The 25,161-nt window shown below is 37.4% G+C and overlaps 1 protein-coding gene across 7 annotated transcripts in view; it reads left to right on the forward strand.

Annotated features, from left to right (window-relative positions):
• AHCTF1 (AT-hook containing transcription factor 1) overlaps positions 1-25,161 on the forward strand; it is a 94,151-nt gene that overhangs the window by 68,256 nt on the left and 734 nt on the right. For 4 of the 7 annotated variants that reach the window (XM_055582056.1, XM_055582055.1, XM_055582059.1 and 1 more), the window contains exons 27-35: positions 2,454-2,646; positions 4,100-4,303; positions 4,984-5,398; positions 10,278-10,401; positions 12,324-12,421; positions 13,373-13,581; positions 15,086-16,919; positions 21,473-21,606; positions 22,675-22,757. In XM_055582056.1, coding sequence (XP_055438031.1) covers positions 2,454-2,646; positions 4,100-4,303; positions 4,984-5,398; positions 10,278-10,401; positions 12,324-12,421; positions 13,373-13,581; positions 15,086-16,919; positions 21,473-21,606; positions 22,675-22,757 — 3,294 coding nt within the window. Of the gene's footprint in view, positions 1-2,453; positions 2,647-4,099; positions 4,304-4,983; positions 5,399-10,277; positions 10,402-12,323; positions 12,422-13,372; positions 13,582-15,085; positions 16,920-19,561; positions 19,737-21,472; positions 21,607-22,674; positions 22,758-25,161 lie in introns of those variants that run through there. The other 3 variants (XR_008714854.1, XM_055582058.1, XM_055582060.1) reach the window with 3 other exon arrangements.

Consider the following 25,161-nt stretch of genomic DNA (forward strand, 5'->3'; position numbering starts at 1 on the left):
TTTTTACCAATAGTTTTGGTTTTTTTCCCACAAATCACTTTTTCTCAGTTCCTTTGTACTTGAAAGTGAAAGTGAAGTCGCTCAGTCGTGTCCGACTTTTTGCGACCCCATGGGACTGTAGCCCACCAGACTCCTCCATCCATGGGATTTTCCAGGCAAGAGTACTGGAGTGGGTTTCCATTTCCTTTCTCCAGGAGATCTTCCCAACCCAGGGATTGAAGCCTGGTCTCCCTCATTGTAGGCAGCTGCTTTACCATTGAATAGGTCTGCAATTCAAGAAGGGAGAGAGAATAAGTGTTCAGGCCTACTAATGGCCTAAGGACTATTATGAGAATCCTTTAAAACCAGTGTTAATGCATATGGAATAGAGCTGATTGAGTTGTGAATATTTACCTTTTATAAAAATCATTCCACTTCTTGCTTCTATATTTTTCAAATTGGGTGTGCATTAGTGTAAGTAAAATTTAATGGATTGTGGCTTAGCATAGATAGTATCAATGGGCACTGAATATAGTAAGGCTAAATGCCGTTTTATGTAATTCATGTTTTGTATATGTGTATAGTATCCATGGGCACTGAATATAGTAAGGCTAAATGCTGTTTTATGTAATTCATGTTTTGTATATGTGTATAATCTAAAATGCATCACCTACTTGGATCATGGTCAAAAAGTTGTTGAGGAAATATAAGACCTAATGTGATATTTAACACTTTCTTCAGAAAACAATCAAAAATTTTTTCTTGATATTTTTTTTAAATGTACTTAAACACATCAAGTCTTGTTAGTATAAGAATTTTGCTTTTACTCAGTAGGGATACCACTTGTTGCACAGACCTTGCTTTTGAGAAATAATCTTTCCTAAATAGACACCTTAAACATAAATTTAAGCCCAATGCAAGGCATTTAACAAAATACCTATTTGGGATAGCTCAATAAAAAAGTGAGCAAAAGTTTACAAATATATACTTTGAATGCAAATGAAGTAGAGAAGGAAAGAAGAATCAGAAGACAACAGAGAAAGAAATGTCTAGCAATCTGACTGAATATTCTTGGTTTGGTAGAAATCTCAGAGTTGTGCTTAGTACAGAATAACAAATGCAAAGATGCTGTATTTAGAGGAAGAAAATACTTCCTGTAAATATTTTCCCACCACATAATAAGTTGTTTCGAAGCACCTATGATTTCTGTTGGTCTGCCATCTTTTGCAGCAAAAATCTTGAACTTAAAGGATAGAATGGCAAAGAAGGCATAGCAGCAAGAAATTATTATTTCTGGGCACCAAAGTTAATTTTCTGGTTATTCTCAGCTGAATCACATAGGCATCTTGGGGTAGTGTTTTTGTTGCTAGGAATGTAGCCATAAAATAAACTATAAGGAAATTGGGAAAGGAGTGACTGTATGTTTATAAATGGTCCACAAAAATTGTAATCTGAAAATTTCACCTTCAAGTTTATTTATTTGTAAATTAGGTTTTTAAGCTGTTTGGACTATGCATACTTAATACAAGTCACCAGTGAGATCATTTCTATCATCTGATATGATAAGAATGTCCAGGACACTGTAGAAAAAAAAAAACCATTGAGTATAGTCCTAGGATTCTCTTTTGCTACTAACCTCATTAATTTGAAAAAATTAACATTTCCTTTGGTTGCTAAGTGTAGTGATCAGAACCATAAAGGTAAATAAACCAGTATTCATTATGTAAATTTCATGTAGGTGAAAGGAATTTCTAGGTTGATGAAAGTGAATTGCAGTGAATGGCTTGCTAGGGAAGCGTTACATTGTTTTCTTGAGTGCTTGAATCATTAACAGTTTGTCTTCATTTGAAAATAAATGCTTGGCACGTAGAGGGGCTCAGTAAATATTGGTTAAGGGAGGGAGGAGGGCTATAACTCTTTTTGAGGGGGTGGGGAACATGATCGGAGAAGGAAATGGCAACCCACTCCGGTACACTTGCCTGGAAAATCCCATGGATGGAGGAGCCTGGTAGGCTACAGTCCATGGGGTCACGAAGAGTCGGACACGACTGAGCGACTTCACTTTCACTTTTCCATTGGAGAAGGAAATGGCAACCCACTCCAGTATACTTGCCTGGAGAATCTCAGGGACAGAGGAGCCTGGTGGGCTGCCGTCTATGGGGTCGCAGAGAGTTGGACATGGCTAAAGCGACTTAGCAGCAACAGCAGCAGTGGAAGCATGATCAAATTGCTATCTAGGTTTCATAATTCTCTTTTTTCACTACTGAATTTATTAATTCTGATTTTTGAAACTAAGGGTGGCATTACAGACAGTAATATACTTGTCTGAGTTTATATTTTCATATGGTTATCATATTTACCAGTGAATATAGAAGTTTGCATAATTAAATGGGATACTGATTCTTTTTGTTTCTTCAGTATAACTCAAATATGTTACCAGGATTTTTCTATTTATATGCATACTGTGATTACAGACTGCTGGATTTGGTTGTTCATCCTGTCCCCCAGCCCTCTCAGTGTTTGGAGTTGATTCAGCAAAGCCCCACAAGGTCTCCTTGGTCCGTGGCATCTAGTTCATTGCCAGTAAGTTCACAATTAAAAGGATCACGTCAGAATGCCTCCAGGGCTTCAGAATTACATTTACTTGAAACTCCTCTTGTTGTTAAGGTAAGTATTATATTACATATCTAGCATCTAGTATTCATAGTGAAGCTAGGAAGTTCCTTACAAGTAGCAGAGAGAAATAAAACTATTTATAATCGACATCTCTGGGTAATAGGGGGTTTAAGCCTTTATTTTCCCTTTTTCTGTGGATATGTTTCCAAAATGCTTACTGTATTATAAATTAGCCTTTTTTCTTTGAAAAATGCTTTCATGTTCTTGTTGTGTGTGTGTGTGTGTTTTTTTTTTTTCTGATACCATTTTGCTATTTCATCAAATACTTTCTCATTCTTAACATTTTTTTAAGTTTTATATTAAGATTCTAGCTCCTTCAGTAAAATTATAAAGTGTTACTCTTTCCTACTATCAGTAGGAAATTGCTTTTTCCTTCACCCTTTCTGATAAATTATTAGCAGAGAAACCACAGCTAAACTTGTGATGACTGGTAACAGTGGATTTTTACCTTCCTGTTGGAAAGCCATCTTCACATATGTTCTCTGCAAGTTTCTTGTCCGGTATTCTGGATTGAGTCCCAGAACTTATTTATTTTTTCCTTAATTGTTTCTGGATATCCAGCATTTAAAGTGAAGCCAAGAAATTCTTACTTTTCAAACTGGATAAAAAATACTTCAATAAATGCTATTCCTAAAATAGTTATTAAAAGAAATTGAAAAGGTGGTTGCTAAGATTAAGTTCCTAATATTTAATATCCAGTATAGTATTTCTAACTTTTTTCTTCTATAGAAAAACACTCATATTTTATATAATCTGCTGTTAAGTTCAAATGAAATTAAATGAGGGAGTAATTTTGTACTTGCTACCAAAAAGAATCTAGGAAAAAAATCAATATAATCTTAAAATGGATCTAATGGAATTTAATAATCTAATAGGATCCAGTAATTTGTTTACGAGTCCTTTAGAGGAGAGGTTAAGTGAGGAAATTGTTTTTGCTAACTAGTTCATCTGATTATTTGTAATCATTGTAGTAAACCATAAGAATTCTCATAAGTAAGTCAGTTACTATTGAATTCATGTAATGGAATTATATTTTTTCTAAAACATTCTTAAAGTCAGTCTTATTAATTTAGATTAGCTTGCTATAATTAAACTAGAATCTGTTCTTCACACAGTACCATCTCTTTCACCTACTAAAGTTTTCTAAGCAATAGTTAAATAATTTATCTTATATCAGCACTTTATTTTTTAAGTTGAACTTAAACCTAGGAATAATCAAGGTTTAGAATGATTATGGATGCAATTTTATGTTTTGTAGCCTTATAAATAGAAAGCTCTGAATAGAATTTTATGTTTTCTTTCCAGTAATCTATAATAATACTTATTAATGTTTTTATTGGAGATGAGAATATAGTCACCGTTGCCACTCATTTGGCTCTGTCTGTTCTTACGTAAGTGTCTTTTACAAACACTAATGGCGAATTCCATTTACTCTGTGTCATAGAAAGCTAAGACTTTGGCTATGTCAGTTACTTCCTCTGGATTTGCCGAGTTCACTCCTCAATCCATCCTAAGGTCTGGTCTTCGAACAACACCTTTAGCATCTCCCTCTCTGTCACCTGGAAGATCTCTTAGTCCTCCTTTACGACTCAAAGAAACTAGAATTTCGTTCATGGAAGAAGGCATAACCACGAAATGGACTGCTGCTGTAAGTTTGATAATAGTTGGAACAAAAGGACTTCTTAATAATATATTAAGCTCCTATCAGTATAAATGATATCGCTATAGATTTTTATATACAGTCTTGCAGATAGTCATAAAATCAGAAAACATTAATTCAGAGAGAAACTTTAGGGCCTTGGCTAAACCAAACCTATCATTTACAGGTGAAGGAAATAGGGCTAGAAGCACTATTAACTTCCCAAGTTAAGTTGTCTATAACCACATAGTTACTTGATGGAAGAAATGGGACTGGAATTAAGATCCATGGTTGGTTTTGTTTGTTTGTTTTGGAATGTCTTTGTTTTTTAACCTGTATTGTACTGCTGCTGTTAGTAAGTTCCTAGTTTGTTGTCTGTTTGGGAGGGTATGTCTTTAGAGCTTCACTGTAGGTTAATAGGAACCCATTGGTGGTTATTGGGCATCTTGCCTATTCTGTATTTTAGTCTTTTGGAAGTACTGATCTATTACCAATTAGAGAATCATTAACAGTCATTAACTTTTAATCATCAGTCTGAGGAGAATGAATTTAGAGTAAGTAAATTTTGATGGAGAAAGAATTTGGAGATAAACAGAGCATGGAAAGGGTGGGTGTGATTGGGATGGATAAGTTAGACTTAACTGATTTTTACTAGTAAAATTTTTTTTCTCCAAATCTTTACTTGATAGACTGTAGATGACAGCAAAGCAAAAACATTTATTACTGCATCTTTACATAAATGTGGGGCTCCAGCAGAAACTGAATGGCTGAAGAACAAAGATAAGACAACATCTTTTCCCCTGGATAGCCCTGAAGAGGAGCATCAAGAAATGGATGTCAGATCACAGGATACAACTTCACAAAGTTTGGAGAATCTGGATGTGAGCGTAGAAAATAGCAATACTTCCACCAGATCAGACCAGACTACCTTAGAGTATCAGGATGCTCCATTACCAGAAGACTTTGAAGATATTTTGATAGCCTCTAAGTCAGTGAGCTCTTCCACTGAACTGATTGCTAATTTAACTGAACAGACTGAGAAGAACAGTGATAAAGATACATTTGAACCAGGAGTGACTCCTCCAGAGCCAGAGAAACAAATGGGTAAGGACTCATCCCAGATATTCAAAATGGCCATTGATATCCTTCAGTAAAATTTGGAGTAGAAGTTTCTCTACCATAAGAAAAGCAACAGGGTTAAATAATTACATGATCATAGCACAGTAGGTTCTAGCCAGAGTACCCATATCTTATTCTTTCCACTTACAAACTTTGATTATAAGTATGTATGAGGTTTGAGAAGAGGAGAACTTAATGTGTGTTCTGTTTTCATTTGGAAATGAAATTTAGAAAAGAACAGTAATGATTAAGGAAGCAATGTCAAATATCAGTGTGACTTAAGGTCTTCCTATAGTTATGAGAAATAATAATACTACCTTTAAAGACTACGTTAACTTACCCATCCAGCAGCCTCAACTTCCTAGAAAGCTGCTTAGAAAACAGGAAGCTCATTCTGCTGTCCATCCCTACCTCCAAAATAATCACTAGAAAGTGAAAATAAATGTCCAAAGACCCATGAATCTATTGTCTTTATATTCATTTATCAAAAAATGTTTGAGCCCCTAATCTTGTGCAATGGACAGGGTCCTGTTTTGTGTGTGTGTTAGGTATTAAGGATAAATAAAGTAGAGGATAAAGAATAAAAATGTGCTAGATGTTAAGGATAAACTAAGTAGACATGGCACTTGCTTGCATGTAATGTAAAGTCTAGTGAGTGAGTGATAGTTGCTCAGTCATGCCTGACACTTTGCAACCCCATGGACTGTAGCCTGCCAGGCTCCTCTGTCCATGGAATTATCCAGGCAAGATTACTGGAGTGGATTGTGGATTAAATCAAACAAGTGTGTACTATGCAGTTTGATAAATGTTATGGTGGGAGACACAGTAGGAACGAGTGGAACACAAGAAGGGAAAAACTTTGCTTAGAATTGGTGGATCAGAAAACTTAGTCTATGTTTATCTTTCTTACTCCTGCACAGAGTTAACAAGCTTATTTAAAGATAATTCCTATCTTTAAATCTGTAAAACCAGTGTAAAAATGTGTGTCATAGTGGTTTCTTGGGGAAAATATTTTCTGCCTAAGCTGAACTAAGATGTCTTAAAATGTGAATCCAGTAAAGTTGGGGCTAATATTGTCTTTATTTGATAAACGTACACATTATTAACTGGACATGGAACAACAGACTGGTTCCAAATAGGAAAAGGAGTATGTCAAGGCTGTATATTGTCACCCTGCTTATTTAACTTATAGGCAGAGTACTGGGCTAGAAGAAGCACAAGCTGGAATCAAGATTGCCGGGAGAAATATCAATGACCTCAGATATGCAGATGACACCACCCTTATGGCAGAAAGTGAAGAGGAACTAAGAAGCCTCTTGATGAAAGAGGAAAGTGAAAAAGTTGGCTTAAAGCTCAACATTCAGAAAACGAAGATCATGGCATCTGGTCCCATCACTTCTTGGGAAATAGATGGGGAAACAGTGGGAACAGTGTCAGACTTTATTTTTCTGGGCTCCAAAATCACTGCAGATGGTGATTGCAGCCATGAAATTAAAAGACGCTTACTCCTTGGAAGGAAAGTTATGACCAACCTAGATAGCATATTAAAAAGCAGAGATATTACCTTGCCAACAAAGGTCCGTCTAGTCAAGGCTATGGTTTTTCCAGTAGTCATGTATGAATGTCAGAGTTGGACTTTGAGGAAGGCTGAGCACCGAAGAATTGATGCTTTTGAACTGTGGTGTTGGAGAAGACTCTTGAGAGTCCCTTGGATTGCAAGGAGATCCAACCAGTCCATCCTAAAGGAGATCAGTCCTGGGTGTTCTTTGGAAGGACTGATGTTGAAGCTGAAACTCCAGTACTTTGGCCACCTCATGGGAAGAGTTGACTCATTGGAAAAGACCCTGATGCTGGGAGGGATTGAGGGCAGGAGGAGAAGGGGACAACAGAAGATGAGATGGCTGGATGGCATCACTGACTCGATGGACATGGGTTTGAATGAACTCCGGGAGTTGGTGATGGACAGGGAGGCCTGGCGTGCTGTGATTCATGGGGTCTCAAAGAGTCGGACACGACTGAGCGACTGAACTAACTGAACACATTATTAATTGCTCTAAGAATTTCAGTTCAGTCGCTCAGTCGTGTCCGACTCTTTGTGATCACAGGGACTGTGGCGCGCCAGGCCTCCCTGTCCATCACCAACTCCCGGAACCTGCTCACACTCATGTCCATTGAGTCTGTGATGCCTTCCAGCCATTTCATCCTCTGCCATCCCCTTCTCCTCCTGCCTTCAAACTTTCCCAGCATCAGGATCTTTTCAAATGAGTCAATTCTTCGCATCAGGTGGCTAGAGTATTGGAGTTTCAGCTTCAGCATCAGTCCTTCCAATGAATATTGAGGACTGATTTCCTTTAGGATGGACTGGTTGGATCTCCTTGCAGTTGAAGGGACTCGAAAGAGTCTTCGCCAACACCATAGTTCAAGAGCATCAATTTTTTGGCGCTCAGCTTTATTTATAGTCCAACTTTCATATCCATAGATGACCACTGGAAAAACCATAGCTTTGACTAGACAGACCTTTGTTGGCAAAGTAATGTTTGCTTTTCAATATGCTATCTAGGTTGGTAATAACTTTTCTTCCAAGGAGCAAGCGTCTGTTTATTTCATGGCTGCAGTCACCATCTGCAGTCATTTTGGAACCCAAAAAAATAAAGTCTGACACTGTTTCCACTATTTCCCCATCTATTTGCCATGAAGTGATGGGACCAGATGCCATGATCTTAGTTTTCTGAATGTTGAACTGTAAGCCAACTTTTTCTCTCTCCTCTTTCACTTTCATTAAGAGGCTTCTTAGTTCCTCTTCACTTTCTGCCATAAGGGTGGTGTCATCTGCATATCTGAGGTTACTGATATTTCTCCCGGCAATCTTGATTCCAGCTTGTGCTTCATCCAGCCCAGCATTTCTCATGATGTACTCTGCATATAAGTTAAATAAGCAGGGTGACGATATACAGCCTTGACATACTCCTTTTCCTATTTGGAACCAGTCTGTTGTTCCATGTCCACTTCTAACTGATGCTTCCTGACCTACATATAGATTTCTCAAGAGGCAGGTCAGATGGTCTGGTATTCTCATCTCTAAGAATTTTCCAGAGTTTGTTGTGATCCACACAGTCAAAGGCTTTGGCATAGTCAATACAGCAGAAATCGATATTTTTCTGGAACTCTCTTGCTTTTTCGATGTTCCAGCAGATGTTGGCAATTTGATCTCTGGGTCCTCTGCCTTTTCTAAATCCAGTTTGAACATCTGGAATTCACAGTTCACGTACTGTTGAAGTTGGCTTGAAGAATTTTGAGCATTACTTTACTAGTGTGTGAGATGAGTGCAGTTGTGTGGTAGTTTGAGCATTCTTTGGCATTTCCTTTCTTTGGGATTGGAATGCAAACTGACCTTTTCCAGTCCTGCGGCCACTGCTGAGTTTTCCAAATTTGCTGGTATATTGAAAGCACTTTCACAGCATCATCTTTTAGGATTTGAAGTAGCTCAACTGGAATTCCATCACCTCCACTAGCTTTGTTTGTAGTGATGCTTCCTAAGGCCCACTTGACATCACATTCCAGGATGTCTGGCTCTAGGTTGGTGATCACACCATCATGATTTTCTGGGTCATGAAGATCTTTTTTGTGTAGTTCTGTGTATTCTTGCCACCTCTTTTTAATATCTTCTGCTTCTGTTAGGTCCTTACCATTTCTGTCCTTTATTGAGCCGATCTTTGCATGAAATGTTCCCTTGGTATCTCTAATTTTCTTAAAGAGATCTCTAGTGTTTCCCATTCTATTGTTTTCCTCTATTTCTTTGCATTGACCATTGAGGAAGGTTTTCTTATCTCCTTGCTATTCTTTGGAACTCTGCATTCAAATAGGTATATCTTTACTTTTCTCCTTTGCCCTTCAATTCTCTTCTATTCACAGCTATTTGTAAGGCCTCCTCAGACAGCCATTTTGCCTTTTTGCATTTCTTTTCCTTGGGGATGGTCTTGATCCCTGCCTCCTAAACAGTGTCACGAAATTCCGTCCATAGTTCTTCAGGCACTCTATCAGATCTAATTCCTTGAATCTATTTGTCACTTCCACTGTATAATCGTAATCTAAGAATTTAGGACTGTCTTTATAAATAGTGTATCTTTAGAAGTTCAAATACTCTTTTGATGCGCTGTGTTCCACTAAAATATTTGAATGGTAACTGTTTGATGAGGATGTTATTGGTAGTATTTTGACTCAGTTCAGTTGCCAGTCATGTCTGACTCTTTGCGACCCCATGGACCTCAGCATGCCAATCTTCCCTGTCCATCACCAACTCCCAGGGGCTACTCAGTACTCAGACTCATCGAGTCAGTAATGCCATCCATCCATCTCATCCTCTGTCATCCCCTTCTCTTACCTTCAATCTTTCCCAGCTTCAGGGTCTTTTCAAATGAGTCAGTTCTTCACATCAGGTGCCCAAAGTATTGGAGCTTCAACTTCAGCATCAGTCCTTCCAATGAATATAGTGTTTTCATTGACTAGTCCTGAAATGATGAGGTGGTCTCGAATAGACATTTTTATTGTTTTGTGGGGAGTATTATATAGCACAGACTTTAGAGTGAAATCAGCTAGATTTGAATCTTGCTAGCTCAGCTAGTTGATAACTCGTTAAGCCAAAAGTATTAGTTAAAGATGAAAGAGGGGATTGGGGTGGGGATTGGGGTGGGGTTTGGCCTAGGCTCAGAGAATTAGAAGGAACTGGTAGTCTGATGCCAAAGGAATAAACTAAAAGTATACAAAAAAGCAGACCCAACAACTTACTAAAAGGTAATAAGCCAAGACTGTAAGTAATTGCTAAACATTTAGTAAATATATATGTTCTTAACTGTATTATTTACAGGCACTTTAGAAGATGCAGAAGCAAAGGATGGCTTAGTTGTGGAGGGTGTGCTTTCAGAATTAAATCACTTAAGCCCCATTCAAGGAGTTGAAGCTTCTCTTTGTGTACCATCAGTCCGGGAAGAGTAAGTTTATAGAGAAAATTTCAAATATTGATAAAGTTTAATGAAGCTGTGAAACAGTAGTAAATATTGGTATTTGTTCCATGCATAGATTAGCTCTTATTTAGATCTTTGTCTCTGTCATTTCCATTTTAGTACTGTATCTGTTATGTAAGAAATTCATTTGCACAACTCAGTGTTATTTAGTAGTTATTATGAAACGATACCAAATGTTTCCTAAACATACAGAGACATGATAAATTGAGGCAGAACTCTTAAGAATCACCAAAGAATATTATTTTTGTTGAAAAACAAAAGTTTCACTTACGGCCACACATTCTTCCATGGTCTCCTGCTTTCAGTGGTCTCAGAGTAATCTGGTATGTATCCTATAGCACCAAGGCAGATCATAAGGGAGATGGTTCAGAGGCAGTATTGATCTTTGCCATTTGGTTGCTACAGGACTCAAGTTAAAAGTTATTGTTTTTCAGTGACAGCTTGAACTATTATGCTCTTAGTTCTTCACTTTCATTTAGCACTTAACACATCCAGCCAGTATACTAGGTGATGTAGAACAATGCTACTTAAAGTGTGGACTAATAAAGTTGATGCTAGTTACTGAAGACTTTCTGGTCTGCAACAAGATAGCAGCTTCTATTAAAATACTTATCAGTAGCCTTTTTGGAAGTTAGATGAACTAATCATTGAGGTAATTGATTGACCTTCTGGCATAAACTCCTTATCTCATTGCAAGACTGGACGCATTGTATATCAGCACTTGGGAGTAATGCTATTGTAGGGAATACAATAAAAAATTGCAGCTTCAATTATCAAGAAGTTGTAAGGGTATAATTTACTAAGATTAACCCACATAAAACATGACAATTTAAGATACTGTAAATGCTTCACTGTAAGTTCTGAGAGTGATTTCACGGACCATCCATAAAACAGTATTATAATCGTCACCTCTCATACATTTAACTCAGTCATATTCTTCACTTCTGAGAGAGAAATCGTGGAAACTGCAACTTTGCCAGTCCTTCATGGAAAAGGAGGGAGAAAATAGTACAAAAGGATCATCAAGATTGTTATTTAATTCTAAGGTTTTAAAATTTTTAATGAAAATTAGTATAAATTATAATGGGTTCAGTGGATTACAGCAGCAACAAATCAAAAAGCAGTCACTTGATCAGAAATTTGGCATTCATCAGTGTCAATCTAGGTGAATAGTCAACATCTTGGCAAGCTAGTTCCTTTTTAAATGTAAACTTATTTTGTTGTTGGTTCTTGGTTATCCTTACTGTAAACATTGTGATTGAGATAAGTCTTACAAATATACCTATAAATAAATGTGTACATATTCCAAATGCATACTTTTTCTTGAACTTTATAATTTATTTGTCCCATTTTAAAAATCAGCATGCTTTAGTTGGCTTCAGGGGAAGGCCACCTCAGAATATAAAGGGACCACTGTCAACTCTTCCTAGAACTTTGGTCAAGTAAATTAATAGAGGTTACATTGGTCTCCCATTCTGAGTCATTTATCATACTTTTTCCAGTTGGCCTTAAAATATTGAATCTACTGAGTATATAGGGAAAATGTCCATACTATTTGATGGGTTTATTTGAAGAATGTTGCCACCGATAATTGAAAATTGACATCCATGTAATTTATACTGACCAGCATTTTAAAATCATTTTATTTGTAGTTTAAGGTTATGCCATTATTTTCAACAAAGTGAAATATTAGAAAATAAGAAAAACAAATACAACATTACTTGTTTCTAAATTCACTTGTAAATTACATAGTTGTATTATTCAGAATGTACTTGCATTGTATATTCTCTGAACATTGGTTTTAAAAGTAGGAGTTGGGGTAGGATTAAAGCAGGTCAGGACAGATGGGATCTTCTTACACACTGAAGTATATGTTTCTCTTCCTGAAGGGAACTCCTCACCCTGAAGTCCACAGTACCTGTCTTAGACGAAGGACTGGTCTCTGTTGAAGCCTGTACCTCTGCAGTTACAGCAGGTAGCAATAAATGTATGTATTGTTTTTTACTTCAGAATCATTTCACTTCAGTGTTTTGTCTAAAGAGTGTTCTATTCTTAGGGCAAAAGAATCTGGATCACAGTCCAGACTGTTATATGTTACACCTCTCCAGTTGTTTCCCTAGCTAAAAATAGAATTCTGAGGAAGTGTGTCAGCTATCAGAGCAGTTGGTTGCTTATAAAACACTCTGTAGTTCTAACAGTAGAAGTCTTAGAATGGTTTTTGTGGACATATTTAAAGAGGAAAAAAGTAAATTACCAGTCCCCACCCAAGACTGTATACCCGTTTTTTGACCTTCTGGGTTTCAGGTATCTACACAGGGTTACTTCCATATATATTCTGTGTTTGTGATAACTTACAGCCAAGATTGGCTTATTGTTATTAGAAAATAATCACAAACATCTGAATTTGCTCCAGGGAAGATAAACAGATATGTGGACTTCATTTGACTTTTTTTTCCCCAGTGAATTTTCTTTCTTCTTCCTTCCTTTTTTTTTTTTGAGTGTCTCCTCTCAGTTAGACACTGGCTATTCAGAGATGAGTTTATTTTGCTATTTCATTTCTGCAGTGAATATTCTGTGTATACATTGTTGCGTGTTCTGTGTCAGTATTTCTTTCACATAGATTCCCAAACATGGCCTTGCTAGGTAAACAGGTGTACACAGGTTTTTAATGTTTTATTGTTTATATTTTATCTTTTTGAAAAGCAAATGCGTATTGTCTAAACTGAGTGAGTGGGTACTGATGAAGGAGGAGTACTGTATAGACCCTCGTAGGCTTTTCCTCTTTGTAAAGTCTTTCCTTTTGACACTCTTGTCAGTTGTTCAAGGAAATATTAAGTGCAGTGCAGCCTTTCCTCTTCTGTTTGCTTCCCCAGTTGTGTATATATCTTTTTTTTTATTAGTTTAAAACATGGACGATTAGCTCTCATTTTTTTTTCAGCCATGCCCGAAGTCCCTGGTGATAGTGGAAGATCTGGGCCTGTTACCTCTGAAAGCCCTGTGGTCTCTGAACATAGGCTTGACCAGGAAGTAGAATTGAACTTAAAAGAAGATCATGAAATAGAAGTTGATGTACTAAAAGCAAGTGTTGACTTACCAGAAGAAAAGGCTCCAATTTCTGATGATCCTCCTGATACTCAAGAAATTCATGTAAAAAAAATAATTTTTTATTTCCTTGTCAGTCTCTCAGTGTTGGTTTAGTTAGGTTTCAGACCATAGCTCTAATGTAATGTATTCATGCATTTCACTACTATGTAGAAATCCCTTTATAAAAATCTGTGTTTGAAAAGGTATATAAAATACGTTGTGGAATTATAGAGATCATCCTTTAAGAAATTGGTTTCATGAAAACCAAAAGACTGTGTTAAAGAAGTCACAGTTTTAATAATTTTCACTCAGTATCCAGTTCAAATGAAAGGTCTTTTGGCCATAAGAAAACAGATATTAGCTACTCTTGAAACATGCATGATATCACAACTATCCAGAGCATATATCTGAAAATAGTTGAGTACAGTTAAATAGAATTCCCTACCATCTCCCCTCCCTTCATACTTTTGGGAAAATGATATTCTGCTCCCTGGGGTTTAAATTCTTATATACTCCAGAAAGGTGGGATTTTTTTTGCTATTTAATATGACTTACGTGTCCTAAAAATCCCACCAAATCTATTTTATTATCAACAAGTAAGTTTTGCATGATAAGTGAATTTAAGGTGAAGAAAAATAATCTCTTCTAGTTATTTATGATTGTATAGTAGTTGGGAAGTTTAACTCATAAAAATGTCTTGGTTATCCATATTCAATTTCATGAGTATTCTCACTGTGAATTAGATGGATAAAGTCCCTTTTCCTTCAGCCAGGAAGCTAATAAAATTTGTGGGCATAGTGTAAATGGGAATCCTCATTTCTGGGTATTTCCAGTCTTTCAGTGAATGTGTGGGTAGTGGGAAAATGTCATTGTTTAGGTGGGTGGTAATGTTCTACCTTCTTGGTCAGGAGATCTCTCTGTTACTTTCTGCCTCCTCCTTTTTCTCCCCTTCCCTTACCAAAAGGTAAATGCAAGGACCATTCCTTCTTCCACCAAACCCTTGCAAGAGAGGTACTGAACTTGAAAGCCTTAGGAATTTCATGGTTTATGCAGCCCCAGCAAAGGGAAGAGGATTGAGTCTAGCCCAAGGGAGCTTATGTAGGTGAACTCTTCTTCAACCTTACGGGGATCATGCTATTTAGGAAAAGTGTGGTTAGTTAGGTAATTTGGGGATTATCATTAGAACATAGTTTGGGGGTTGTTTCTTTTTCTCCGGTTCATTTTTTTTTCCTTGGGTGAGAATAGAATAAATCCTTAATTATTGCAACTGTTAGCATCATAATAATTTTTAACATTTTTGTTAAGACTGTCTTTTTTAGCCAGGGAAATGTAGACTTCTACTTTAATTCCATTCAGAGTTTCGATCTTTTTCTATCTAGTTATTTTGACTGAGAAAGTCTGATTGTTTAAATGGCTATTATAATAAAGTAAACCCATAAGTATATGCCATTTTGATGTGGTTTATGTTTAACAATTCATACACCAAGGGTGAGATGGTCTTTAAAAAAATTTATACTTTAGGTTAAAATATATACGTTAATAGTCTCTTATCTTTAATTCATTTTAGGTAATTGAACATGAAAAGCTTGAAGGTCAAGATTCAGGACAAGAGGCTAGGAATCTTTCGTTTAATGAGTTGTATCCCTCAGGAACTCTTAAGCTTCAATACAATTTTGATACCATTGAGCAACAGTTTTGTGACTTACCTGATAATAAAGACTCTGCTGAGTGTGACATTGCTGAGGTGGATGGAGAACATTTTGTGGCACAGAGCAACTTTACCTTGATTTTGGAAGGTGAAGAAGGAGAAGTAGAGACAGATGATTCTGCAGCATCTGATGTGTTAGCTAAAGCAGCTAATGCAGCCACTGAGGAAAAACATGTATTCAGTGAGGAAAGTGAGAATCACAGGCATGTTGCAGATTTGCCATCTGTCATAACGAGTGATCAGGAGTCCCAGAGGGTAGAGACATTACCATATGTGCCTGAACCAATTAAAGTAGCAATTGCAGAAAATTTATTAGATGTAATTAAAGACACAAGAAGTAAAGAAATTACTTCAGATACAATGGAACAGTCCATTCAAGAAAACATACCTTTAATAAGCCAAAAGGTAAAGTGTTCCACCAAGTTGGCCAACTCTACAACTAAAACTGTTCAGGAAACAAGTACAGTGACTATAAATGTCGGCGAGGTTAATGACATGATTTCCTCCAGAACTCGCAAGAGAGGACGTGTCCAAAACCTGAATGTCAAATCAGCACAGCAGGAAGAGCCAGCAGCTGTTGCTACTCCTGAGATGCTGGGGCTTTCAGTTACAAAGAAAACTAGGAAAACAAAAGAAATTGCAGGGGCTCTGGAAAGTGCCTGTTCTGATGACAAGGGAGAATCTCATAACCAGCAAATACCTCAAAATTCTATTACTCCTAGGAGAGGAAGGAGAAAAAAAGATGTTAATCAAGACACATTAGAAAATGCTAATTCTGTAGAACAAGAATTAAAAGTTACTCCAGGTAGGGGATTAAGAAGGTTAAAATCATCTCAGCTGTTGGAAGCAGCAACTGAAGAAAGTTCTTTTAGAAAAGAAGTTAAGCTTTCATCTGCTACAAAAAGGACTCCTAGAAGAACTAAATCTGTAGAAAATCGGGAAAGTGTTGAAGTTATAAATGATCTGAAAGTCAGCAAAGTAGCAGGTCCTATCAGAAGTACCAGAAAATTGAGAAGTACTCATTTGGAAGCTTCTGAAAGTGTAGGATATAAACAAGAGGGGGAGTCCACTGAACAACAGCTGCCTATTCAACGTGGTAAAAGGGTTAAAAAGAAAGAAGTTAGTGCGTTGGATGTTACAGAAGATTCCAAACTTGATTCCTCCCAGTTGACTATTCAAGCAGATTTTGGTACGCCTGCTACACCTAGGAAACGTGGTAGACCAAGAAAAATCAGTCCATCTGAAGATGTAGAATCTAAGGCTGTTACAGAAGCAGGAAGTCTCAAAAAGAGAGAAGGTCTCAGCATCCAAAGGAGATCCACAAGAAACACCCCAGCTAAAAGTGAAAATACTGATGTCGGAAAACCAACTTTAGAAGAGTCAGTTTTCATGCCAAATGAGGAAGTTGCTGCGGTGATGAGCTCTAAGAAGAAGCTTACAAAAAGGACTGAAAACCAAAGCCAAAAACGTTCATTACGTTCAATACCAGAAAAGTGCGTAGATGAAGAAATGGCACACAAAGAGCCAGATGACCAAGAAGAAAAATTGCTTGCTACAGTTGCTTTGACTAAATCTTCCCGTAGCACACGGACTAGATCTACCAAGGCCATCTTGTTGCCGGACCTTTCTGAACCAAAAAATGAGTCTCTTTTATTTTCTCCTCCTATGTCAAAGATTCCAAGGAAAGAGAAAGGTACTTTTTTTTTTTTTTTTTTTTTTAAGAATAATTTCTATCTCATTTAAAGTCTTCAGCTTAAACTTAAATCAGTTCAAACATGATTAGATTTTGTTAAGGCACTTTTGGATCATATCTCCTAAAAATGATTTATAGTTATAGGGAATTCCCTTCCCCAAAAAAACTTTTTTGATCTTTTAATAGTAAAATATTAATATCTTAATTTTAAAGTTTATTTTTAGATTCAAGAATTTTCTGCTTCATTGTGACTTTTTAAATCTTATAATTAACTTGACATAGGTTTAATTTTTTTTTAGAATAGGATCATTTCTTTTCATTCTGTCCTTATATCATAAGTGACTTGATTTTGGTTTTTCCCCAGATAGAACCTTCATTTTTGTCTCGTATTCCAGATGATGTCCAAAACTTCAAATTGTTTTGAAGGGAAGTAGCAGTAGAATTATCTTGATTATGATACAAAAATTATTTAAATCCATATTTCTTGTTGTCCATGAACTGGCAAGGCTACATGCCCAACCTCCCTCACTGATGATACGAGCTTTTAATTGTATTTGATAGGTATAGTTCATACCATCTCAACAGAAGTGAAGTCTCTCACTCTTTATGTATAGTGTGTCTGTTAGTCGCTCAGGCATGTCTTAGGCCTTGCCATCCCGTGGACTGTAGCCCGCCAGGCTCCTCTGTCCGTGGAATTCTCCAGGCAAGAATACTAGAGTGGGTTGCCATGCCCTCCTTCAGGGGATCTTCCCAATCCAGGGATTGAACCCCAGGTCTCCTGTCTTGCAGGCAGATTCTTTACTGTCTGAGCCACCAGGGAAGCCCATGTATAAAGCAGAGATAAAGTACATAAACAGATATACAGTATATTTGTGCTTTTAAGATTTCTTGTTGGGCAGAATTCAGTGAGGGAGACAGTTAAGAAACAAGATCTAAAAAGGTGCTGATAAAGCAGATGAGGGGCGTGTAAGTAAAGTGGGTGACTGTTGCTGTGCTGACCTCTTGCATGTGTTTTCAATGCGTTGGTGAGCATCCTGTATAGTTGCCTCCTGACTTGAGGAAGGCCAAGAGAAAGATGAGTCATTTAAAAATCCACAAACTAAAATTTTCTGTCTTTAGCATTCGCTGTGCAAAACCTCTTTAAATATATTGTATTCGTGTAAGTTGTTATATTACATAAGAGCCTCGAAAAGGATGCTTTGCCATAGATTTGATCATTTGTTCTAAAAATGAATCTGTAGTTATTAGGAATTCCTTTTCCCCATCCCATCTGCCATTTTTGAGTACATTTTGATTTTTATTTTGGTTTATTCATGCTGTTAGGAAAGTGTGGTTATGCCTGTCTTTCCATGGAGGAAAGTGAAATGACCAAATATGTGAGATTTTAGCTAACTTTATTAAGCTACTATGTTAGATAAAAGTTAACATGAAAAAGAGCAGTGAATGGTAGAAGAATGTCATTAACAGCTCTTATACTTTTTTCATGACTATCATAGCCAAACACCTCAATAATTCTGATTTTTGTTATCTTTACATTCTTCATCCATATACATTTAACTGTAACTTTTTTCTATAATAAAAATAATAGATGCCTGCCACAGAAAATTAGAAATTAAAAATATTTAATTTAGCCATCTAGAGGACTAGTAACCACTGTTTACATCTGCTTGTATATCCTTCTAGCTGGATATATAGATTGTTTTTTTATAAAACCCAATGCACAATAGTATGTGTGTATGTATACATATTACTCCTCCCACCTCCTACTTATTTCATGAGCATTTTTCAGATACTGGAAAATATCCTCAAAACCCTGAGTGTTCATGGTTTTGTGTTTTGTTTTTTACATATTGATAATGTGTAAAAGTTCACGTGTGTAGCATTTCAACTCACTTATGTGCCACAGATAGCTCAAACATTCTCCTGGTAGGTGTTTGAATCATTTTCAGATTTTCTAGTATTAAAAATAAGCACCTTCTAAGATGAGTTAGAGGTAAGAAGTTTGGGACTTACATCTCTCATTTCTGCCTCTTAACTAGCTTTCTGAATCTTGTTTTCTCATCTTTATAGTGAAGGTAATAATGCCTACTCTGTAGGGTTCTTGTGTGTATTCACTACTTTAACAAAGCAATTGCTGCCAAGATTCGTTTGCTTTCTTCCTTTGCCCTTAGATTATAGGTTCTACACTCTTAGAATTCCTTCTTGTCCCTTGTGCCTACTAACTTTTTTAGGGAGGGATAGGAGCTCCAGTGTTCTTTCCTGGAGGATCCCAGGGACAGGGGAGCCTGGTGGGCTACCATCTGTGGGGTCGCACAGAGTTGGACACGACTGAAGCGACTTAGCAGCAGCAGCAACAGGAGATACAGAGAAGAGTGGATACACAAATATTATATGATTAGAAAGCTGGAGGCCATCCTCTATTTAATTGTAACATGTCAAACACGTATCTTAGAATCACTAGCTAAAAGAATGTACAGTTTGACATTTCAGTAGATTTTCTGTAATTCCATTATTCAGCAGCAGATATTTAAGAAGGGTTTGCTTATATGCCTGAGTCTATAGTAGGGTATACATTTATCAGTTCATTTGATTCTCAGTATAACCCAGTGTAGTTTAGGTACCATTATTTTTTTTTTCCACAGTGAAGAAAGTGAAGTTCAGTGAAACTGAGCACCCATGACACCCAGATAATGAGTAAATAGTGGTGTCTTGGAGCCTATTCCCGCTGGCTGATGAGAGCCAATTGCTAAATACTCAGGAATATTTTTTGAGCCAACCATGGAACATTTGTAGCACCGAAATAGGCAAATGCTGTAAGTCAGAGCTGTGTTTTTGTTGTTGTTGTTGTTGTTTTCTTTCCCAGAAAGCTGTTTACCAGTACATTACTATAGGACTGAATCTATAGGACTTTTGAACTTCCTAGCCCTTAAGTCTCGCCATCAGAACTTTTCCCCAAGAAGCTTACAGAAGTGGGCAAGAAATTGACATACAAAGAAATATAATCAACTCTTGTCTGGCTGTTAGAAGCATATGGAAGGAATGTGGAGCTAAACATTTTTGCATGTGATAATACATTTTTGTTCCTTTGGGTGCAGAGGGAAACTCAGTGAGGAATATGAGTTTGTCTTTGAAAAGCCAAAGAAGCTGTTGCTCCAGATAGCCTGGAAGGAGAAAAATAGAATGTATCATTTTTATAGAAAGAGTATAGGTTTGTTTGTCTGGTTTTTTACCTACAAAAGAGGAGAATTACTACCAATGCTATTTATGCTGGGAGCAGAGAGGACTTTTATTTCTGACCTCACTCCTCTTTTTTCTTTTATTAAGAATCACATGCTTTAAGAGCAGAATTTGGCATTTCATAGAACTCTTGATTGTCCCAGTAGATGAAATAATATTGAACTCTATAATTTGGAAATTTTCTTTCAGAGATTGGTAAATTACATTCTTTATATTCTTTAATAATATAACATGCAAGCATCTATAAAGCACTTACCATATACTAACATTATTCTAATCTTTAATCTTCACAGTAATATTAAAGCACTATTATGAATATTATAGAAACTGAGGCACAGAGAGGTTTAGGTGACTTGGTTTTGGTACCACAGCTTATAAATCCAGAAGCTAGGATTTAACTTCTGGCAGACTGGTTCAGCTGTACCCTGCCACTTCCATAATTGCATTGCTAATCACCATTAATATGGAGACAAGAATGTGATAAATATTTTTAATGACATATTTTCAACTAATTCTTAAACTGTTTCTGTTTTTCTGTGGAATATCTTCCTATCAATCTTTTTCTATATTATTACTTTGTCTGCTTGCTTTTTTCCTTTTATGCTGTGGACTTATGTTCCTCTTGCCTGGAACAACTGGCTCAGAATGAGCTGGAAGGAAAGAGTTTGAGTCTCTACTTTGTAAAGAAAATCACTTTTTAAAATAAAACCCTTGCAGCTGGAGAAGTAGGAATTAAGGAACGAAGTAGTTCAGGTTACACCATGGAAATATTTGCAGATTAGGTTCCTTACTATCATAATAAAGTGAATATCACAGCAAAACATATCACGCAGATTTTTTTGGTTTCCCAGTGCATATAAAAATCATGTTCACACAATACTACAGTCTTGTGTGGTAGTATTAAAATAGCTCATTGGAAAAATAATGCTGATCATCATCTGAGTTTTAAGTGAGTCTCATCTTTTTGCAACAGAGATCACTGATTACCATAGCAAATATAGTTAATAGTGGAAAAGTTTGAAATATTGCAAGAATTACCACAATATGCCAGACAGACATGAAGTTAGCAAGTGCTGTTGGAAAAATGGCTCCGATAGTATACTTGCCACAAACTTTCTTCACCTTATTTCAAACCTTCAAATATGCTGTACCTCACCTCTTTTATTGTGCCTTGCTTTATTTCCCTTAATCGTGCTTCACAGGTGTTAACTTTTTTTGTAAGTTGAATTTATATGTGTGTGTGTGTGTATGTAGATATATATAAAATGCACATATATATATATGGTGTTTTGTTTTTTGTTTCTGCCTTTCTTTAGCTAAAAAAATAGAGGCTCCTGCACAGCTGCAAGAATTAGTTTCAGACTTACCTTCTCAATTTGTCTCCTCACCTCCTGCTTTAAGGACCAGGCGGAAAAACCCATTGAATACATCCAAACATACAGATGGACTGGTAAGAAATGCATGATTTTATTTGTATGCATGCTTTTTATTTTTTAAGCAGTGCTTCCTAGGTGAACTTCTTTAAAAACAGCAGGTGTTTATACTTCAAGACCAAAATTATCTTTTGGGGATCCTAGCTTTAAGATAGATTGGTATATTACTCTTGGTGTATTATTGGCAGCTGAAGTTGAAATTGCCTGGGGGAAAGGTTTTAAAACTGTACTGTCCCATAAGAATTATTTGAATGTATTTATTTAAAATGCAGGTCCCCAGACCCCCTGGAGTGTCATCCACAGACTACACTTGGAGAGAGTGTGTCACAGTTGACTAGTTGCATGTAACTCTACATTTAAAATAGTTTATGGATTAAGTATGAGCATGAGACCTTTATATTTACCAATCTTAATTCATGAGCATTTCTTGAATTATCTGCTATGAGCCATTACTATGCAGTGACAAAGATGCAAAAATAATTCAGGCAGATTCCTTGTTTTTCAGGAGTTCAGTTTAATTGAGGAGGCAAAAATACAAATAATTATTTGACAGCATGATAATCATTTATACTCAGATAACGCTGCAGACAGAAGGTAAAGGAGACAGGCACTGCTGGAAGAGAGGACAGCAGATGCAAAAGCACAGAGGCCTGCAGTGCATGAGGATGGGGGTGGGGCTGTTTACAGGCCAGCAAATAACCATGTGCATGTTTTAAGTAATTTCATTGACAAATGAGTTCTAGGGAGGAAAAAATATTTGATGGTGGTCTAATCCGTATGCAGCAGTCAGAGCCTGGATTTGGACAGAGGCAATGGAACACTGCAGTGGACAATGGAAAGACTCCAGAATAAGACTGATAAGATGTGGAGATGAATTGAATGTGTGGGGTTGAGGGATAATGAGCTGTCCTAGATGACCAAGGTTTCTACCAAAAAAATACACAAAGTCCATTTGATTATTTATTGAGGTTAAATTCATTTAGCACTGTCTGGCTATAGTCCTTGACTCAGGATAGAACTTTTCCAGTTTAAATTTTGAATATTTAATTAGCTAATGTTGATCTTTCAAAAATTTTAACCCATAGGAAGATGATGGTCCAACAACTGAAACTGTGGGAAAGCAACAAGTGAAAAGAATCAGGACTGCAAAAACAAAACAAGCAAGCAAGTAAGACTTTTTCTAGGATGTAATTTTTGTTTTCAGTTTTGTTTCATAAAATTATATTGGTGAAGACTCAACTTAAAAGAGAGAAATGAAGCTCATCAGAAAAAGGTCATTCTTTGGGGCATTTATATGCACTCAGTTCAGTTCAGTCGCTCAGTCGTGTCCAACTCTTTGCGACCCCATGAATCGCAGCATGCCAGGCCTCCCTGTCCATCACCAGCACCTGGAGTTCACCCAGACTCACATCCATTCAGTCAGTGATGCCATCCAGCCATCTCATCCTCTGTCGTCCCCTTCTCCTCCTGCCCCCAGTCCTTCCCAGCATCAGAGTCTTTTTCCAATGAGTCAACTCTTTGCATGAGGTGGCCAAAGTATTGGAGTTTCAGCTTCAACATCAGTCCTTCCAATGACCAACACCCAGGACTGATCTCCTTCCGAAAGGACTGGTTGGATCTCCTTGCAGTCCAAGGGACTCTCAAGAGTCTTCTCCAACACCACAATATGTCAGTGCTAATGAGCACTTAAAATCTCACTAATGTAGCTGAGTGACCGAACTTTTTTATTAAAATATAGTTTATTTGCAGCATGTTGTATTAGTTTTAGGTGTTCAGTTAGGTTCAGTTGCTCAGTCGTGTCCAACTCTTTGCAACCCCATGAATTGCAGCACCCCAGGCCTCCCTGTCCATCACCAACTCTCGGAGTTCACTCAAACTCACATCCATCGAGTCGGTGATGCCATCCAGCCATCTCATCCTCCGTTGTCCCCTTCTCCTCCCGCCCCCAATCCCTCCCAGCATCAGAGTCTTTTCCAATGAGTCAACTCTTCCCATGAGGTGGCCTACTGGAGTTTCAGCTTTAGCATCATTCCTTCCAAAGAAATCCCAGGGCTCATCTCCTTCAGAATGGACTGGTTGGATCTCCTTGCAGTCCAAGGGACTCTCAAGAGTCTTCTCCAACACCACAGTTGAAAAGCATCAATTCTTCGGCACTCAGCCTTCTTCACAGTCCAACTCTCACATCCATACATGACCACAGGAAAAACCATAGCCTTGACTAGATGGAACTTTGTTGGCAAAGTAATATCTCTGCTTCTGAATATGCTATCTAGGTTGGTCATAACTTTCCTTCCAAGGAGTAAGCGTCTTTTAATTTCATGGCTGCAATCACCATCTAGATTTCACTGCAGAAGGTGACTGTCTTACATAGCATGAAAGTCAGTTCAGTTGCTCGGTCATGTCTGACTATTTGCAACCCCATGGACTCCAGCACACCAGGCCTCCCTGTCCAGCATCAACTCCTGGAATTTACCCAAACTCATGTCCATTGAGTCGGTGATGCCATCCAGCCATCTCATCCTCTGTTTTCCCCTTCTCCTCCTGCCTTCAATCTTGCCCAACATCAGGGTCTTTTCAAATAAATCAGTTCTTTGCATCAGGTGGCCAAAGTATTGGAGCTTCAGTTCCAGCATCAGTCCTTCCAGTGAATATTCAGGACTGATCTCCTTTAGGATGGACTAGTTGGATCTCCTTGCAGTCCAAGGGGCTCTCAAGAGTCTTCTCCAACACCACAGTTCAAAAGCATCAATTCTTCAGTGCTCAGCTTTCTTTATAGTCCAGCTCTCACATCCATACATGACTACTGGAAAAACCACAGTTTTGACTAGATAGACCTTTGTCAGTAAAGTAATGTCTCTGCTTTTTAATATGCGTTTTAACATAGCATGAAAACCCCTTCTTTAAAAAGGATGAGTGAAGGGCTTCCCTGGTGACTCAGACGGTAAAACATCCACCTGCAATGCGGGAGACCTGGGTTCGATTCCTGGGTTGGGAAGATCCCCTGGAGGAGGGCATGCAACCCACTCCAGTATCCTTGCCTGGAGAATCACCGTGGACAGAGGAGCCTGGGGGGGCTACAGTCCGTGGGGTTACAAAGAGTTGGACACGACTGCGCGACTAAGCACAGTAGGGTGGGGATAGTTGAATACTCAACAAAGCTTTGTTTTTTCACAATGAATTTGGGGAGGGGAGTGCAATGTTTCACCTTTTCTTTAGTGAAGAGGGATAAAACTATCATAAGTCATTAAAAACATAAAAGTCCTGTGATTATGTCATTATTAGCAATTAAAACTTCATCCATCACAAAATTACTCCCATTTTGGATATATTTTGCTTAGATATGGTTGAATTTCATAAAAGTACAAAGTAATTCATTTTATCTTACTTTAAAAACTGATTTAATGAGAGCTTTTGACTACAATCAATAACACTACATATAAATTGGCTTTGTGTATATGTGGAAAACTACTTCATATTTTGAAGTACATACATAGTTTCTAATTGCAGGTATTTGAGAATTCCCATTTCTCATATATTTTATGGGCCTGCTGGGCTCTCCTTATGGCCCTTCC

The sequence above is a fragment of the Bubalus kerabau genome, chromosome 5 (genome assembly GCF_029407905.1).
Source record: "Bubalus kerabau isolate K-KA32 ecotype Philippines breed swamp buffalo chromosome 5, PCC_UOA_SB_1v2, whole genome shotgun sequence".
NCBI classification, from domain to species: Eukaryota; Metazoa; Chordata; class Mammalia; order Artiodactyla; family Bovidae; genus Bubalus; species Bubalus kerabau.